The sequence below is a fragment of the Geotrypetes seraphini genome, chromosome 7 (genome assembly GCF_902459505.1).
Source record: "Geotrypetes seraphini chromosome 7, aGeoSer1.1, whole genome shotgun sequence".
NCBI classification, from domain to species: domain Eukaryota; kingdom Metazoa; phylum Chordata; class Amphibia; order Gymnophiona; family Dermophiidae; genus Geotrypetes; species Geotrypetes seraphini.
This window is the reverse complement of record NC_047090.1, coordinates 116,789,849-116,810,134: the sequence shown is the minus strand read 5'-3', so window position 1 is coordinate 116,810,134 and position 20,286 is coordinate 116,789,849. Positions and strand designations below refer to the sequence as shown.

At 45.3% G+C, this 20,286-nt stretch overlaps 1 protein-coding gene across 3 annotated transcripts in view; it reads left to right on the top strand.

The window, feature by feature from the left end:
• The window catches only part of SPTBN5 (spectrin beta, non-erythrocytic 5), a 349,132-nt gene that overhangs the window by 280,555 nt on the left and 48,291 nt on the right, over window positions 1-20,286 (top strand). For all 3 annotated transcript variants that reach the window (XM_033951049.1, XM_033951047.1, XM_033951048.1), the window contains exons 51-55: window positions 3,669-3,815; window positions 4,558-4,695; window positions 6,177-6,433; window positions 6,756-6,942; window positions 8,898-9,110. In XM_033951049.1, coding sequence (XP_033806940.1) covers window positions 3,669-3,815; window positions 4,558-4,695; window positions 6,177-6,433; window positions 6,756-6,942; window positions 8,898-9,110 — 942 coding nt within the window. The remainder of the gene's footprint in view (window positions 1-3,668; window positions 3,816-4,557; window positions 4,696-6,176; window positions 6,434-6,755; window positions 6,943-8,897; window positions 9,111-20,286) is intronic.

The following is a 20,286-nucleotide window of genomic DNA, read 5'->3' as shown; positions in this document are numbered from 1 at the left end:
CCCATTCTCTCCCCCACCTCAGCATCTCTTTCCCTCCCTTCCTCTCTCCCAAGTTCATGCCTTGTGTCCAAAACGCACTCCCTCCCCCATTTTGTGTTCCGCGTTTGCCTCCCAGCCCATCTTAGCAACTTTCTCAGCAAAATGGAGCTCGAGCCGCGAGGTTTGTCTTCTATTTCCTGCCTGCCCTGCCGCGCACAAATAGCCGACCGGAAGTATTCTCCGACGTCAGCACTGACGTCGGAGGGCAGGCTTTGTTTAAGCCCTCCCTCCGACGTCAGCGCTGACATCGGGGAACACTTGCGATCGACTATATGTGAGCAGCAGGGCAGGCAGGAACAGAAGACGAGCCTCGCGGCTCGAGATATATTGAACTCCGCGGGTCCCCCGTCCAGCTCTCTCCTGTCCACGTGGGGTGACCCGCCCCTTCCCCTAGACTGTGGCCTAGGACCCTGGGGGAGCCCGGGCCCCCTGTCAGCTCCGGGCCCCTGAATGCAGGACTGGTGGTACTGCCCTGATGGCGGCCCTGCCTGGAGGCACCCCAGCCAGTCAAATTTTTAGGATATCCACAATGATTATGCATGAGAGAGAATGGCACACAGTGGAAGCAGTGTATGCAAATCTCTCTCAGATATATTCATTGTGGATATCCTAAAAACCTGACTGGCTGGGGTGCTTCCTGTACAAAGTTTGGGAACCACTGGCTTATGGACTTTTCTTTTAGGAACTTAACCAAACCTTTTTTTTTAAAGCTACTAAGCAATCTGGCTTTACCTGACTGTCCAGAATTGGAGATCTTAAAGAAGAAGGGAGAGGTTGAAAATAGTTAACAGTAAGAAAGATGGAAACATGATCAAAATTCTAGGTGTACTGTAGGAGGCCAAAGAGGATTACCGTATTTTCATGTAGATAACGCGCACACGGGTATAGCGCACGAAAAACACAAATTTATGTACAGAAATTTTTATATACCGCGCACACCCGTATACCGCGCATGCTGCCCGACTCTCCCGTTGCCGCCCGACTCTCCTTTCGCCCGCCCCAACTCTCCTCTGGCCACCCCGACTCTCCTTTCGCCCGCACCGACTCTCCTCTCCCCTTGAAGTCCTGTCCCCAACCTGAAAGCCTGATGCCCCCCCGACGTCTGATTCACACCCCCCTGCAGGACCGCTCGCACGCACCCGCACCCCCACCCCAAAAGACCGCTCGCACGCACTCCCACCCGCACCCCCACCCTGAAGGACCGCTCGCACCCCCACAGCCTCCCGACCCCCCCATCATGTAGAAGCTCCTACTGGTGTCCTCCTGCTTCCTCTTGGTGGTCCCGACTCCCCGACACGATCGGGGCAAGAGGGAGCTCAAGCCCTCTTGCCCCAGCCAACCGCGGCACCCCTGACACGATCGGGGCAAGAGGGAGCTCAAGCCCTCTTGCCCCAGCCAACCGCGGCACCCCCGACACGATCGGGGAAAGAGGGAGCTCAAGCCCTCTTGCCCCAACCAACCGCGGCACCCCCGACATGATCGGGGCAAGAGGGAGCTCAAGCCCTCTTGCCCTCCCGACTCCCCGACACGATCGGGGCAAAAGGGAGCCCAAGCCCTCTTGCCCCGCCGACTCCCCAACTCCCCGACAATATCGGGCCAGGAGGGAGCCCAAGTCCTCCTGGCCCTGGAGACCCCCCTCCCCGCTAGTTGTTCGGGCCAGGAGGGAGCCCAAGTCCTCCTGGCCCTGGCAACCCCCCCCCCACTAGTTGTTCGGGCCAGGAGGGAGTCCAAACCCTCCTGGCCACGGCGACCCCCTACCCCCACCCCGCACTACATTACGGGCAGGAGGGATCCCAGGCCCTCCTGCCCTCGACGCAAACCCCCCTCCCCCCAACGACCGCCCCCCCAGCCGACCCGCGACCCCCCTGGCTGACCAACACGACACCCCCAACCCCCTTCCCCGTACCTTTGTGTAGTTGGCCGGACAGACAGGAGCCAAACCCGCCTGTCCGGCAGGCAGCCAACGACGGAATGAGGCCGGATTGGCCCATCCGTCCCAAAGCTCCGCCTACTGGTGGGGCCTAAGGCGCCTGGGCCAATCAGAATAGGCCCGGGAGCCTTAGGTCCCTCCTGGGGGCAGGGCCTTGGGCACATGGTCGGGTTGGGCCCATTTGCCTCAGGCCCCGCCCCCAGGTGGGACCTAAGGCTCCCGGGCCTATTCTGATTGGCCCAGGCGCCTTAGGCCCCACCAGTAGGCGGAGCTTTGGGACGGATGGGCCAATCCGGCCTCATTCTGTCGTTGGCTGCCTGCCGGACAGGCGAGTTTGACTCCTGTCTGTCCGGCCAACTACACAAAGGTATGGGGAAGGGGGGGGGGGTGTCGTGGGGGTCGGCCAGGTGGGTCGCGGGTCAGCTGGGGGGGCGGTTGGAGGTTCTTGGGGGGGCGGTTGTTGGGGGGAGGGGGGTTTGCGTCAAGGGCAGGAGGGCCTGGGATCCCTCCTGCCCGTAATGTAGTGCGGGGTGGGGGTAGGGGGTCGCCGTGGCCAGGAGGGTTTGGGCTCCCTCCTGGCCCGAACAACTAGCGGGGGGGGTCGCCAGGGCCAGGAGGACTTGGGCTCCCTCCTGGCCCGATATTGTCGGGGAGTTGGGGAGTCGGTGGGGCAAGAGGGCTTGGGCTCCCTTTTGCCCCGATCGTGTCGGGGAGTCGGGGGGGCAAGAGGGCTTGAGCTCCCTCTTGCCCCGATCGTGTCGGGGGTGCCGCGGTTGGCTGGGGCAAGAGGGCTTGAGCTCTCTCTTGCCCCGATCGTGTCGGGTGTCGGGACCGCCAAGAGGAAGCAGCAGGACACCGGTAGGAGCTTTTACATGATGGGGGGGGAGGGGTCGGGAGGCTGTGGGGGTGTGAGTGGTCCTTCAGGGTGGGGGTGCGGGTGGGAGTGCGTGCGAGCGGTCCTTCTGGGTGGGGGTGCGGGTGCGTGCGAGCGGTCCTTCGGGGTGGGGGTGCAAGCGGTCCTGCGGGGAGGGTGAATCGGACGTCGGGGGGGGGGACTATGTAAAAAAAATTTTGTACAACGCGCTCACGTGTATAACGCGCAAGAGTATGCGCGGTATGTAAAAACCACGTATAACGCGCATGTTATATGCGAGAAAATACGGTAATAGGAAGAATATCCCCATCCAAAAACATCATTTGTTGTGTGGGTCAGAGAGAAGTCTTGAGTTACATCAGTATGTAACCAGCTCTCACCACCTGCATGGCAAAGCAGAGGGGGCATTGAAGTGTTAAAATATGGAACTAATGCCTGCACGGATAGAGACAGGATGAACAGAGAGACTGTACTACTGTGGAATGGGGGAGATTCTGAAAGGATGAAGTCAGAAACACAGAGGAACCTCTTTTACTTAGAGATCTAAAGACAGCCTTTTTACATAGTGGACTAGAAGGGAGGTATTGCTGAGCATAGACCAGGAATCTGGAGACACATTTCTCCATCTTTCAGCGCAGAGGATGAAGAGCTTTTGGGGTTTTGCATTCTAGAGACCTCCTTTCACAGATTGGAACAGGAATGTCATGATGTTTAATTTTCTACAATTAATTGCTGATGTTAAAAACATCTGACTTAACAGAGACTGAATAACTTTTGAAAGTCCTATTATTTCCTTGTTTTGTTAATGTTTTGTTGTTCTTGCAGGTTGCTGCCTGGATGAATGAGAAGAACAGCATTACCTTGGATGAGAGCTGGCGGGACCCTAGTAATGTACAGGCCAAGTTACAGAAGCACCAGACTTTTGAAGCGGAGATCATATCCAACAGAAATCGTCTTGACAGCATACAGACTGTAAGTTGGTCAAGGAAGGCTTTGGGAGGAAGGGAAATGATCAGGTAACATATGGAACTGCTGAGAAAGATATAGATGGATAGATTGTACTATGGATGGACAAAGGACATATCAGAGATACAGAGAGATGAATAGATTTATGGGCATCCTGGTAGAAGGTTGCAAGTGAAGGAATAGAGAAAGTAATGCATAGATAGAGGGTATTCTAATCACTTGTAAACAGTGTGGAGATCAGCTTTTTCTGTTGCCCGTTGTCTAGTTAATATGAAGTATCTCACCGCTCTACTGGTTGGTTTTTTTTAACCTTTAAAAATGTATTCCTGCCTAATGTTTACTGCATTGTGTAAGTAAGATTTAGATACTTGGTTTGATATAAAAAGTTAACATGAGCATATTTCTGCCTACCTGTGTGACACAGAGTTGCATTATGGGTATTGCTCAAGTACAGAGATCTGTGTGGCACTGCATTGCATTATGGGTATTTCTCAATGCAAATAGAGATCGATCTCTACCTGAAGTTCTTTATAGGGATGCTTTGCATTATAGAAATTTCTGAAGAAGAGGCACTTCTCTATCTTTCTGTGTATCTGTGTGGTGATAAGTTACATTGTAGGTGTGAGTGATTGCTCCTTGAATTTGGAGTTATTAGATCCTGATGTCCATACAATGCAGTAATAGATGGGTTCTCCGTTTGCAAGAATTGTATGCATTCTGAGTTTTCTGACAAATCTTTATTTTGTAGGAGGGGAAGAAGATGTTAGAAGGTGAGCATTATGCCCCAGATGCGATCCAGTTCAAACTTCGAGAGATTGAGGAGATGTGGAGCAAGTTGTTACAGAACTGTACTGAGAAAAAATCTAAGTTGCAGGATGCCTACAAGGTAAACCTAAATGAGTAATTTATATGGTTTCATGAAAAGAGCAGCCTATGGGATTTTTTTTTTTTTAGCTTGCTTGGTTTTTTGATTCCCTGGGTGCACTTTTTTCTGATCCCTCTATCCCTTCAGCCAAATTGCCTGTAGCCCAGGGTTACACGGTAGGCATACGATGTAATACACACACATCTTGGAGTGCCTGAGTAGTTTCCTTTTGATACTGAACACCTTGCCTTAGGATACAGATAGTCTTGCAAAAGGCAAGGGAGACGTCTTTTAAACCAATGACTAACCATATTTTGAATAAAGATTTCTTCATTGGTTGAAAAGACGTCTCCCTTGCCTTTTGTAAGTATGTACAAAGCACCTACATACTTTTCTATCTGTTGTTTCTTCTGTGGGCTGATCAAGCATAAAACAGGTTTGTACACTTGAAAATTCCATATATGTGTGTGCTTTTTACTCCCCTGATCTAAACATGCTCCCATGGACCCCTTTTTAGAATTCAATTAAAAGCACACCAGCTGTGAAATCCAGTGCTTTTAACTGCTCTGAGAGGAAAATTTTCTTTTTACAGGGGAGTATCGCTGGGTAAATCTGTTGTGACCCAGGTGAATCCTTCTGAAGATTATCTTCATTATTCATGCACACATAAAGGGTTAGAAGTTTTTCCTGATCTATCTCTGGCATTTATTTATGTCACAGGTTGACATACATAATATACAGTTACAGATTACAATTTGCCATAGTTACAGTGCAAGTTTTTTTGATACAAGTTTTTATCCTAATTTGACACATACTATGGATTTAATACCAATATTTATAATATGCAGTTTACAGGATAAATTTGACATAGTTACAGTGCAAGATTTATCAATATAAGTTTTTATCCTAAAATGTGACACATAATTGAAATACATTAATATTTCTATGTAATCTTAGGCAGGGGAGTTAGGTGAAGAGGTATGTTTTTATTGCATTTCTAAAGTTGAGGAGTCCTTTAAGGGATCTGGTCTATGGGGCCAGTTGATTCCAGTGGCTTGGTATAAAGTGAGAGTAGGAACGTCGTTTGGTGGTTTGCAGTTGAAGGGCACGACCAGAGGGCATTTTGAGGCATATTTTTCACTGCACAGCCTACATATACTACAGCCAAAATTTTATGCCATGTCTCAGTCTCCACCTGCTGGTCATGGTGAGCTATTACTCATCAGTGAGCTGTGCCAGTCTGGAGAGACTAACAGAAAGTGTAATGCGGTATATCAAGAATAGCTTGAAACTTAAGTGCGACTGAAAATGACCGATTAGTCCCAAATAAGCAATTTAACAAATCAGGAACCATTTCTAGCCAGTTAAATCATTTTGAATAATAACCCCTATATATTTAAATGCTGACTCCCTCACAGTGATTCAAAGAGAGATGATCACTTCTCATGTATAGATGACCAGGATATCAGAGCACTGAGCGCTAATGCACTGTCCTTCCCTAGGCTCTGCACTTCCAGCGGAGTATAGAGGATGCTGAGAAATGGCTGGATCACATATCTGTTGAGCTGGATCCATCTGACAGTGGGAAGGACCTGGTCTCGGTAAAAAATCTCCTGAAGAAGCAGACTGAGTTGGAAGAGGATGTCGCCAGTCAGAAGGACAGATTTCAAGCATTTATGGAGAGGGCCCGCGAATTCCAGGAGGGGAAACACTTCTTGGCAGATGAGATGCAGGACAGAGTGGAGAACACAGTACACAGGTGTGATGTCATCAGCATGAGGTTTTATCTTTTCTTTGCTTCATTCTCCTTTTTCACTTCCTCAGTCTTCCAGTTGTTTCACTTCTTTCTCTTTTACCATAACACCAACAGTTTTTAGAAAATTTATACAAACAGTTTTATTTATGAAATTTTTGAACTGATTGTTTTTATGATTTTTTTTCAATATTGCTTGTTTGATTGGGTTTGTTTCCAGTCATCTGCTTTATTGTAATCTGCCTGGAATTCATAAGGGCTATAAAAAGCTCTGTAATATAATGTAATGTTTCCATGATGTTAAATGGATGTCCTTGAAACTTGTCAGGTACAAGAGCTTGAGTGAACCCTTGCAGGAGCACCGTGCCACTTTGGAAACCAAGCTGTTACTATACCAGTTTTTCCAAGACATAGATGATGGACTGGCTTGGGTCCAGGAGAAACTCCCTGTAGCCTCCTCCAAAGATTATGGCCAGTCTCTTCTATCAGTCCAGAGTTTGTTGGAGAAGCACCAGGTAATGTTTCATTGGACATAGTCTTACCATTCCACATTAAACTTTCAGGGGGTAATATATAGTCCATAGAAGTCAGCAGTTTTTAAGCCTCTGACTGCCAAGGGCTGAATTAAGCTTAGATATTCAAAACTGGGCCATGTTAAGAGCAGTCACTCAGAAGTTAACCAGGCACCGGCTGATAGACCAGTTTAGAGAAAGTCAACAAAAACTATAAAGGGGGTGGAATAGCTCCCTTAAGAAGAGAGACTAAACAGGTTAGGGCTTTACAGTAGAGAATGACATGAAAACAAAAAAAATAGTCCCTGTTCCCACCCTGTCTCTGCAATCACATCCCCATCCCCATGAGCTCCATTCCTGTCTCTGCCCCATCCCCACGAGATCCATCCCTGTCTCTGCGCCATTCCCGTGAGAACCATCCCCATCTCTGCCCCTTCCCCGCGAGCTCCCTCCACCGGCAGCATCAATACAAGCCCACTCCCTCCTGTCTGAAGAACACCCCCTCCACCTTAATGGATCATCAGAAGACCAGCAGGAGGGATGCTTTACTCCATCCTGCCTCACAACACCCCCTGATACCCTTCATACCCGAAATTGGCAGGAGGGATGCTCACTCCCTCTTACCTCACAACACCCCTGAATGTCTTCCACACCTGAAATCGGCAGTAGGGATGTCCACTCCCTCCTGCCTGAATGACATCACCCCCCACCCCCGCCTGAATGATCATGAACCTCCCCTAACTTGACTGGAGTCTCGAATCTGGATTGGAATGAAGACCGGAATGATGACTGACACCTTCTCTCTTACTGGCAGGCCCGCCTCTTCAAAATGGCAGGCCTTCCCTTTCCAGGGGCTGTCCAAGATCTCTCCTAAATAGGCCCCACCTGGGCCAATCAGGGCCTTAGGCCCCTCCCAGTGCTTCCTACCAAGGAACCTTCAGGGGGGAAACCACACTCTGCAAGAGAAAACCCCAATACACAACAACTGGTGTGACCCCAGACGATATAGAAGGGCTCTGATAGCTTATATAGGCTTCAAACATAAGTTGACAAAATCAGGGGTAAAGCCCTGAACAGGATAGCCTGAGTGCACCTGCAGGGATTCCACTTGTCTCCTGGTGGGCCCATTTGCATCTATGTATCTGCGCTTCGCTGAAGATGCTGAGTCGCTATCCAAGGGCTCCAGGGGAGATTTGTTTCCCCAAAATGAGCCACCTATGATGCCATCACCATGGTGGGATCAGAGGGGGCTAAGTTCTGCACTCCCGCCTTCCTCACGTGCCCTGTGGTACTTGGAACATAGACGCTTCTCAGCCAGCTAGCCAGCCAGCACAGATCTGGCATGAATCAGGGGTAAACAGTCTAAAGGAGTCCAGCTCTAATGATGTTAAATTGAAGTAGAGAGGCTTTTAAAACCAGATCAAGAAATCCAATATGGCCTCCATATCAGCATTTTTGGCACCAAAAAATGGCCTGGGAGAGCTTAATAAAAGTTCAGACAATTCAGAAAAGTGGTTTTTGAAGGTAGGGGACACAAAGCCAAGCCCCAGAAACTCCTAAAAATAACAAATCGAAAGCAGATCAGATCAAAAAGACACCTTCAACTCACGTGTAAAAGGTGAAACTGAGGAATGCAGGGATAGAGAAGGTGGAGCCGAAAAATGTAAATGATGCCTTCTACACGAACTTGAGAGAAGAGGTGAATAACCCACTGGTTCAAGACATGGATTTATCTATGAATTGATATACTGTATAAAGTTAGTGGGATTATAAATCTGATGTTTGCAATTCCTGGATGAATTGGCCTGTTTTCATGCTTTGTAATCCATCTTTGAGCTAAATAGGTAAAGGTGGAATAGAAGAACCTGAGTAACATAATGTAACAAAAGCCCAATTTTTGAGCCATCTTAAGCCAATCATGCATGTCATAGTTTAATCTCTTATTTTGTGATTGTTAGAACTTGGAAAATGAGATTAGCAGTCGGTCAGCATTGCTGGAAGTGATGACAGGCACGGGGTATAAACTGATGAGAAGTGGCCATTTTGCCTCCCATGAAATCAGTGATTGTTTACAGCAGTTGGCGGCAGCTATGGAAACCTTGAAAGCTGAAACTCAGCAGAGGAGAAAAAGGCTTATGCAAGCTTTAGAGGCCCAGCAGTTTCTTACAGAGGTAAGAAGCCAATCTAAGTACTTGAAGCCTTTAGATTTTTGTTTTCATTGTCAGAAATTGAATTGAGAGAGGTCAATTTTCAGCAGCGCAGACACTTGTAGCAGTATGGAAATATTATGCACTGTGTATGTATGTATGTAGTTTCCAAGTTTATTTAATCTTTGATATACCGTTTATCTTTTTTTTTTTTCCAATTCTTTATTCATTTTTTCATCTTACACCAAGTGAACAATATTACATCAATTAATTCTTATACATCACTTGAAAGTTATTTCTTAATATTATTTCAATACATATTTTAAATCCCCCCACACCCTCCCTTTCCACAAATAATGTAAATCAAACATATCAAACATGCAATGTGTTCAAAATAATAATAAACCAATGATGCAGCAATATACTCCCCCTTCCCCATTATTATAACTATACTTTTAGTGTAAAAAGGTGTCTAGTCATTAGAATATGTTATCAATGGTCCTCAAATTTTTTTGAAATTGTTATAATTTCCTTTTTGTATGGCAATTGTCTTTTCCATTTTGAATATATGGCATAGTGAATTCCACCAGAAGGTGTAATTAAGTCTGGTATAATCTTTCCAATTCTGGTAATATGCTGAATGGCAACTCCTGTCATTATTAATAAAAGTGCATTATTATTAGATGAAATTTGACTTTTTTTCCTCATGGACGTTCCAAATAAAATTGTATCGTATGATAGAGCTACATGGTTTTCTAATAAGCAATTAATCTGGGACCAAATTGACTTCCAAAAGGCCATAATACAGGGACAAAAATAAAGTAGATGATCTAGAGTCCCTGCTTCCAAATTACAATGCCAGCATCTATTAGACTTAGAGCAATCCAACTTTTGTAATCTAACTGGGGTCCAAAATGCTCTATGTAACAAAAAGAACCAAGTTTGTCTCATAGATGCGGACACTGTACATTTCATTCTCCAAGACCAAATACGTGGCCATTGAGATGCAGAAATTTGATGCTTAATCTCAATGCTCCAAATGTCTCTAAGACCAGTCCTTGGTTTTTTATTCATAAATCCAGATATCAATTTATACCACTGTGCGGCCTGGTGTCCCAGAAAATCGGCTTGAAAGCATAAAAATTCCAGACTATACTGACTGTTAAGATTTTTCCATTCAGGGAACCCCTCCTGAATAGCCTGCTTCAGCTGCAACCATTTAAAACTTTGTGACTTATTTAGACCATATTTGTGTTGTAACTGCGAAAAATCAAGCAGTTTTCCATTTGAAATAACATCATTTAAAGTTCGTATGTCTGCAATAATCCAATGCTTCCAAACAATTTATCAAAAACATACCTAAACGGTTTACAATTATCAGAATATTGTTTAGATAAAACATAAACTTAAAAGTAAAAAGTGGAGGGGACAACAGAACAAATAGACTTACTGGAGCAAAAAGGAAAACATACCTAAACTTGTACCCCACATAAACCTAATCGGTTCACATAAAAGGTACATATTGAGTATGATTAATTATAAAATTTCAAGTGATATATTTAAGTTAAAATGATGTTATTTTTTGTTACACTTGATGTAAGTTATAAAAATGAATAAAGAATTTAAAACTGCAAAAATACGTACATAGTCAAATGACAATGCAGCAATAGCTGGCATTCATCTAAAACTCTTCAAAAACAAATTCATAAAAACAAAACATTTTCAAGTAAAAGCCTCTGTAAATAAGGCTGTCTTCAACATGCTCTTAAATTTCTGGATGTCAGAAAGTGATCTAAGCTGTCCAGTCAAATTATGCCATAACAGCACTCCTGCCACAGAGATCACTGAGGCTCTCATTTTTGCATAGCGAACACTGGCAAGCCCATCAGTAACCAATCATAACATCCCCTCCGACCTTAAGGGTCTCCATGGTTGATACACTTTCAATACCTGAGTCAAATACCATGGTATCTCATAATGTAATACTTTAAAATTCAACACAAGAACTTTATACACAATCCGATATTTGATTGGTAGCCAATGGAGCTGTTTCAGCAAAGGTGCCACATGGTCAAATCTGCTCCCTCCATTAATCAATTATGCAGCCACATTTTGAACAGTCTGTAAAGCCTTGCGTCTCATAGGTATCATCCCTAAATACAGCACATTACAATAGTCTGATTTTTGCATGATGGCTGTCTGAACTACAATCTGAAAATCATAGTTTCACAGCATTGGTTTTAACCTACTAAGTAGCCGTATTTGGAAGAAAGCAGACTTGACCACCTGCTCTTTCATACTCAAGGTAGAGTCCAGCCAAACTCCTATTACTTTAAGACACTTATGTACTAAGATTTTCACATTATTAATCTCAATGTATTTTGGCCATCTAGAATCCTCATCCTTTCCAATCAGCATCAAATCAATCTTAGCAATATTCAACGCCAACTTAAAACTCATCATCCACTTATTAACAGCTTGCAGGAATGTAGAGAGCTTAGGTTGCAATTTCACAAATCTATAGGGTTACCAGTTGTCCGGGAAAACCTGGACATGTCCTCTTTTTGGAGGACTGTCCGGATGCCCAGGGGGATTTCCAAAACCCAGCAGTTTGTCTGGGTTTTGGAAAGCCCTGAGCTTGGGGCTGCATCTGGAAGGCCTCCGAGCATGCACGGACGTGACTTGACCTGCTCGGAGACTCTAGACGTGGCCCTGAGCTCGGGGATAGAGAGACAAAGTTTGTGTGGGGGTGGGGCTTGGGGCAAAATGGGGTGGGTTGGGGTGGAACAGGATGCGGCTGGGGGACAGAACGTGTCCTCTTTTTTTACAGATGAAATCTGGTAACCCTACATGTATGCTGATATGCTATTCAGTTCATTATCGGTGCTATGGTTTTTCTGCAGCCTTATGCAACCCTACTAGAGCTGCATTCTGACTGTTTCTGTTTGCACTCTCTCTGCACCTGCATGAGCTAGGGAACTTCAAAGGGAATTGATACAATATTCTGACCTGCTGGGTCCAGCAACTGTCAGAACCCAAGTCATTGTTTCTCTGGTAGTTTTGTAAGCAGATTCTACTAGAAGCCAAGATAGCTCTTGGATTTTCTGAAGGGGTGGGCTAGTGGCAGCAGCTACACCCTCAAAGAAGATTTACGCTATGCTTGTGGTGCCAAAATTGTCTTTTGGATTCTCTCCTATCATCCTATCATCCCTTTCATTATTGCCTATGGCCTGAAGCTGAACACCTGAGAGGAGCAGTGGAGATTTGCGCCTGTCTATACCACTCGGGTTAAGCACTATAGGCACTGGCTTTGAGAGTCAGGAATCACAAACCGGAGTAAGGCTACCAGATTTCCTCTTAAAAAAAAGGACACCTGGACGTGCCATATTCTGGCCCCAGCACTGCCCTGTCCCCCATCCCCTCATAAACCTTGTGTCTCCTTCCCTGAGCTCAGGATCACGTCTGGAAGACCTAAATCCATGTGCATGTGTGTGATGGCATCACATTGACACATGCACATAGGCCCTCCAAACACGGTCCCAAGCTCAGGGCCTTCCAAAACCTAGACAAACTGCTGGGTTTTGTAAATCCCTCCGGACACCCAGACAGTCCTGTGAAAAGAGGACATGTCCGGGTTTTCCCGGATATCTGGGAACCCTTTTTAGAGGACTGTCCAGGTGCCCAGATGGATTTCCAAAACCCAGCTGTTTGTCTGGGTTTTGGAAAGCCTGAGTTTGGGGCTTCATCTGAGGGGGCCTCCGAGCATGTGCGACACTATGACATTGCACACATACACACAACATCATTGCGTCTCATCTGTGCATGTTCAAAGGCGCTCCAGTAGTGCTGCCCAATTCAGGAAAAAATATTTTGATTCGATTCAGCCTATCGAATCAATTTTTCAATTCGATTTTCCTACACAATTGGGTGTTTTTTTCCCAAACATCCTGGTGAATTTATATTATAGCCTCTTCACCCCCTTTGCCCTCTCCTATCCACACTGGTGCTATGGTGTAAACAAAATAAACAAAAAAGACTTTTCCTCTCTCTGTTAAATCCTAGCTCAGCTCTGGCAGGATACAAATTTCAAATCTGACACGCTATAATCACAAAACAGAAAATAATTTTTTTTTTTTACCTTTTCTTGTCTGGTCATTTTTCAAATCATGTTGGTCCCAGGCTCTGCAACAAACGTCTTCTGATAACATGCTTGCCAGGGTTTCTTGCACAGATCCACCATCTCTCCTTTTCTCAACTACCCTCAACTACCCAGCATCTCTCCCTCCTTCCCCACCAGTTCGTCCTTTTCTCTTTCTAACTACCCTCCTATCCAGTATCTCTATCCACCCCCCCATCTTTCTCCCTCTCCTGTTTTTAGATCCTTATTTCTTCTATCCCTCCTCCATCTCCCCTCTCCATGATCTCCCTCAAGTCCATCTCTCCCCTCCACCATCCATCTTCCCCCTCCACCAAGTTCATTTCTCCCATCTGTCTTCTCCTCATCTCTCCTCCAGTCCACCAACTCCCCCATCTCCCCTCTCCCTCCATCTACCTTTTTTTAATTTTTTTTAATGGTACACAAAATATTTATTGTGGTGTAGCACAATTATTAAAGATTTTAGCCAGAAAATAAATGTATATTCCCCTATTCATGGAAGCTCAATTGTTCATTGAGGATTTCTTAGTTGATTGCTCATTTCTTGGAGCTCTCTGATTAAGATCTCCATTGTTCTGACTTCATTAGCTAACTCGACGCAGACGTCACTCCTTCCAACATCTGTGAATAGTTGCTTTGCTTTGGAAGATAATCCTTGGAGATTAAGTCGTGCTGAAGAGAGAATTCTCACAGCTTCCTGATGGTTGGATTTCTTTTTACTGCATGCCACTGCCACATGTGCAAGTTCAATTGCTCCTTTTATAACTATCTTAAACGAGGAAATGTCCTTGTCCCAGCCACTCCAATGGGTCTCACATTTATGTGCCTTAGAGAGATAGTGTAAAGCCTTTTCATTGTCATCTTCATTATCACTCTTTCCATTGTCGTATAGTTTAGCATATAGTTTCCAGATTTCTCCATCATTTGTCTCTCTAGCAGTCAATCTTCCAAACAACTCCTGCAGTTTCCCCTTCAAACTTGTTACCAGTTCTCCCTTTCGATCAACTATTCCATTCACCACTGCCTTCACCAGAATATCTTTGTATTTGTCTTGCAAATCCATAAGTCAGTGATAAGCTTTAATAGCTTCTGAAAACTCCTATATCAGTACTGGTAAGAATGTAGTTTTCCCAAATCTGCCAGTGCTCTTAGTTGCATTTGATGGCTTCTTGCAAAGTTTGGAAAGCTTTAACTACCTTTATTTTGACGTTACTGTACAACGTGCTTCCGGTGGCGGTAGCAATCCACTCCTGCCACCACTCCTTGCGTCTTCTCTCCACTGCAGCCCGCCCTCAGTGAAAACTTCCTGTTTCCACTTGGGCGGCCGAATGGAGAGAAGACACCCGGAGTAGTGGCAGGGTAGTGAATTGCATTTGCTACCGCTGCTTTTGCCTTGCCAGGGAGGAGAGGAGAAATACTAATGCCCAGGAAGGAGAGAGCCTTGCTGCCGCCAATCTGCATGCATAGAACTGTTTGGGATTTCCCTCTGCCACCAGAGTCCTTGCTTCTGATGTAACTTCCAGTTTTTCAAAACAGGCAGAGCCGCTAGTGGCAGCCAATTATTTAGCGGCTCTGCACAGGCAGGAGTGAAGAAAGGTCGCACCTGTCGTGAAGTACTGCTGGACCATCAGGGAAACTAAAGGTACGTGGGAGGGAGATAACAATCATTAGAATTGGCTGGGTCAAGAGGCTGGACTACCAGGTCTCACGACTGGCCTGGCAGAGGCTTGCAAACAGGTTTGGGAAGGGGCTGGTCTCACTGACCCAAATATAAACCAAGACCTCCATTTTTGGGACATTTTTTGACCCCAAAATCTCGGTTTATATTCAAGTATATACAGTGCTAATTATAAATGCCATTTCTTCCGTTCATTTTTCATATACACACAATATACAGTAATCTTATTAACAATACATAATTAAATTAAACTACAAAATTAAACTACACAAAGCACACTCTTTTTCCCCTCTCCACCCCTGCACAGCATTTCTTCCTCTCTCTTCCACCTCCATGTGCAACGTCTCCCTCTCTCTCACTGCCCACCATCTCTCTCTCTCTCTCTCATTCCCTCCCTTGCTGCATAGGGAGTGAGAAGAGAGAGAGAGAGATCCAGGTTGCATCTCTCCAACTCCCTTTACTGCCCCATCCAACATTTCTCCTTGTCTTATTCCGTGGATTGTGTGCAGCATCTTTTGCCCCTTCCCACCAGCCTCAAGACCAACATTTCTTCTTCTATCACCCCTCTCCATTCCATATCTCTTCCTCCATTCCCTTCACCACCATGTCCAACATTTTTCCCTCTTGCATCCTTTTCCATCTGTCCCACTGTTCCCTCTCCACCACCACATCCAACATTTCTCCCTCTCATGTCTCTCTACCTCACTCCTCTCCCACCACCATATCCAACAATTCTCTCCCTATGCCCAACATTGTCTTCTTTCTTCCTTTCCCTATGCACACCATCTCTTTCCCTCTCACTCACACCATGCTCAACAATTTTCCCTTTCTATTCCCTCCTCACCTCAGTATCTCTTTCCCTTCTTCCGTCCATCCTATGTCCCAAGTTCATGCCCCTTCCTTCTGTGTCCCAAGTCCGTGCCCCCTCCTCCTTCCTTCCAGCCTTTGTCTCAAGTTTGTGCCCCCTCTCTCCCTTCTATGTCCTAACACATCCCTCTCTCCATTCTGTGACCCAAGTTCATGCTCCCCCTTCCTTCCTTTTCCAAATTTCACACTCCCTTCCTTCTATGTCTCAATTCACCTCCCTCCCATGTCCCAACACATCCCTCTCTCTCTCTCCCTTCTGTGTCCCAAGTTCATGCCCCCTGCCAAGGGTGTGTACCTGTGTTCTGGCAGGCTCTAAGACATGCATAGTAACATAGTAGATGACGGCAGATAAAGACCCGAATGGTCCATCCAGTCTGCCCAACCTGATTCAATTAAATTTTTTTTTTATTTTTTTTTTCTTCTTAGCTATTTATGGGCAAGAATCCAAAGCTTTACCCGGTACTATGCTTGGGTTCCACCTGCCGAAATCTCTGTTAAGACTTACTCCAGCCCATCTACACCCTCCCAGCCATTGAAGCCCTCCCCTGCCCATCCTCTACCAAACGGCCATACACAGACACAGACCATGCAAGTCTGCCCAATAACTGGCCTTAGTTCAATATTTAATATTATTTTCTGATTCTAAATCTTCTGTGTTCATCCCACGCTTCTTTGAACTCAGTCACAGTTTTACTCTCCACCACCTCTCTCAGGAGCGCATTCCAGGCATCCACTACCCTCTCCGTAAAGTAGAATTTCCTAACATTGCCCCTGAATCTACCACCCCTCAACCTCAAATTATGTCCTCTGGTTTTACCATTTTCCTTTCTCTGGAAAAGATTTTGTTCTACGTTAATACCCTTTAAGTATTTGAACGTCTGAATCATATCTCCCCTGTGTCTCCTTTCCTCTAGGGTATACATATTCAGGGCTTCCAGTCTCTCCTCATACGTCTTCTGGCGCAAGCCTCCTATCATTTTCGTCGCCCTCCTCTGGACCGCCTCAAGTCTTCTTACGTCTTTCGCCAGATATGGTCTCCAAAACTGAACACAATACTCCAAGTGGGGCCTCACCAATGACCTGTACAGGGGCATCAACACCTTCTTCCTTCTACTGACTACGCCTCTCTTTATACAGCCCAGAATCCTTCTGGCAGCGGCCACTGCCTTGTCACACTGTTTTTTCGCCTTTAGATCTTCGGACACTATCACCCCAAGGTCCCTCTCCCCATCCGTGCATATCAGCTTCTCTCCTCCCAGCATATACGGTTCCTTCCTATTATTAATCCCCAAATACATTACTCTGCATTTCTTTGCATTGAATTTTAGTTGCCAGGCATTAGACCATTCCTCTAACTTTTGCAGATCCTTTTTCATATTCTCCACTCCCTCTTCGGTGTCTACTCTGTTACAAATCTTGGTATCATCTGCAAAAAGGCACACTTTTCCTTCTAACCCTTCAGCAATGTCACTTACATACATATTGAACAGGATTGGCCCCAGCACCGAACCCTGAGGGACTCCACTAGTCACCTTTCCTTCCTTCGAGCGACTTCCATTAACCACCACCCTCTGGCGTCTGTCCGACAGCCAGTTTCTGACCCAGTTCACCACTTTGGGTCCTAACTTCAGCCCTTCAAGTTTGTTCAATAGCCTCCTATGAGGAACTGTATCAAAGGCTTTGCTGAAATCCAAGTAAATTACATCTAGCATATGTCCTCGATCCAGCTCTCTGGTTACCCAATCAAAAAATTCAATCAGGTTCGTTTGGCACGATTTACCTTTTGTAAAGCCATGTTGCCTCGGATCCTGTAACCCATTAAATTCAAGGAAATACACTATCCTTTCTTTCAGCAACACTTCCATTATTTTTCCAACAACTGAAGTGAGGCTCACCGGCCTGTAGTTTCCTGCTTCGTCCCTGTGACCACTTTTATGAATAGGGACCACATCCGCTCTCCTCCAATCCCCAGGAATCACTCCCGTCTCCAGAGATTTGTTGAACAAGTCTTTAATAGGACTCGCCAGAACCTCTCTGAGCTCCCTTAGTATCCTGGGATGGATCCCGTCTGGTCCCATCGCTTTGTCCACCTTCAGTTTTTCAAGTTGCTCATAAACACCCTCCTCCGTGAACGGCGCAGAATCTACTCCATTTTCTCGTGTAACTTTGCCAGACAATCTCGGTCCTTCTCCAGGATTTTCTTCTGTGAACACAGAACAGAAGTATTTGTTTAGCACATTTGCTTTCTCCTCATCACTCTCCACATATTTGTTCCCAGCATCTTTTAGCCTAGCAATTCCATTTTTTATCTTCCTCCTTTCACTAATATATCTGAAAAAAATTTTATCTCCCTTTTTTACATTTTTAGCCATTTGTTCTTCCGCCTGTGCCTTCGCCAAACGTATCTCTCTCTTGGCTTCTTTCAGTTTCACCCTGTAGTCCTTTCTGCTCTCCTCTTCTTGGTTTTTTTTTATATTTCATGAACGCCAACTCTTTCGCCTTTATTTTCTCAGCCACTAGGTTGGAGAACCATATCGGCTTCCTTTTTCTCTTGTTTTTATTGATTTTCTTCACATAAAGGTCCGTAGCCATTTTTATCGCTCCTTTCAGCTTAGACCACTGTCTTTCCACTTCTCTTATGTCCTCCCATCCTAACAGCTCTTTCTTCAGGTACTTTCCCATTGCATTAAAGTCCGTACGTTTGAAATCTAGGACTTTAAGTATCGTGCGGCCGCTCTCCACTTTAGCCGTTATATCAAACCAAACCGTTTGATGATCGCTACTACCCAGGTGAGCACCCACTCGAACATTAGAGATACTCTCTCCATTTGTGAGGACCAGATCCAGTATCGCTTTTTCCCTTGTGGGTTCCATCACCATTTGTCTGAGCAGAGCCTCTTGAAAGGCATCCACAATCTCCCTACTTCTTTCCGATTCCGCAGACGGAACATTCCAGTCCGCATCCGGCAGGTTGAAATCTCCCAACAGCAGAACCTCCTCTTTCCTTCCAAACTTTTGGATATCCACAATCAGATCCTTATCAATTTGCTGCGATTGAGTCGGAGGTCTGTAGACTACACCCACGTAGATAGAAGTTCCATCTTCTCTTTTCAGAGCAATCCATATCGCTTCTTCCTCTCCCCAGGTCCCTTGCATTTCGGTCGCTTGGATATTGATCTTTACATAGAGAGCTACTCCTCCACCTTTATGACCATCTCTGTCCTTCCTAAAAAGATTATATCCCGGTATGTTTGCATTCCATCCATGTGATTCACTGAACCATGTCTCTGTGATAGCAACAATATCTAGATCTGCCTCTAATATCAGGGCTTGCAGATCATGAACTTTGTTGCTTAGACTGCGAGCATTTGTGGTCATCGCTTTCCAGCTATTTTTCAGCAATAATCTCCTTTTTTGTATGGATTTTTGTGTCGTTTCACTTTCCGTTGCAATACTAAGAAATGAGTTGCTGATATTGCTTATGTTGCAGCCTTTACTACTATCACATCTTTTCTTTTGCTGGGGGTGGTCTCTATAATTGTCCTTCGTACATACACCACCCCCACCTTCTAGTTTAAATGCCTAGAAAAATATTATCTAAATTTCTCTGCAAGGTTTCTTTTTCCTGCTGTAGTAATATGTAGCCCATCAGTGCAATATAGCTTCTTGTCCTTCCATGTATTTCCCCATCCTCCTATGTACCTGAAGCCTTCTTGATGACACCAGGCTCTGAGCCATCTATTAAAGTCCTCTGTGTTTTTCACTCTTTGCTCTCCTTTTCCATATGCAGGCAGTATTTCAGAAAAAGCTAAAGTCTTTACAAAAGGTTTCACGCCCTCACCAAGCTCCCGAAAAGCTTTCTGTGCTGCAAGTGTGGAGTTGTTGGCCAGGTCATTTGTTCCCAAATGGATAACAACATCAGTGTTAAAATCCTTAGTTTCTTCCTTAATTATAGTCAGTATTTGCCTGGAACTCCTGGTAGCTGAGGATCCTGGAAGACATTTCACTATTTTGGTCTCCTCGCCCTGTGTTCCAAGGTTAATGCCTCTGATGATGGAATCCCCCAACAGTAATAGTTTTCTGTTTTGGGCTTTTTTATTTGTACTTAGGGTGCGCTTGTTCTCTTGAGTTACCTTCATTGGTTCCAGTCCCACCTCCCTTCTGTTTTCCTGAATATCGCAGTGCACTAGTGGAGCGAAGGAATTCTGTAGAATTAGTGAAGGTGGATGTTTCTGTGTTACATGTCGCAGTCTTCCTGAGCCTACTGTGACCCATTTACTCCTGGGCTGTTTTATTCTTTGAGGTAGAGGTGGTAAGTTGGTATGATTTTGTGGAGTGATGGAAGCTGCTTTAATTGTATTCAATTCCTGTTTAAATTTGCAGAGCTCCTCCTTAATACTGGCAAGTTGCAGACAGATGGGGCAAGCCTTAAGCCTCCAAATAGTATGTCTTGGAATTAAAGCACCACAGTGATTGCATAGAATAAAGGTCATCTTGAT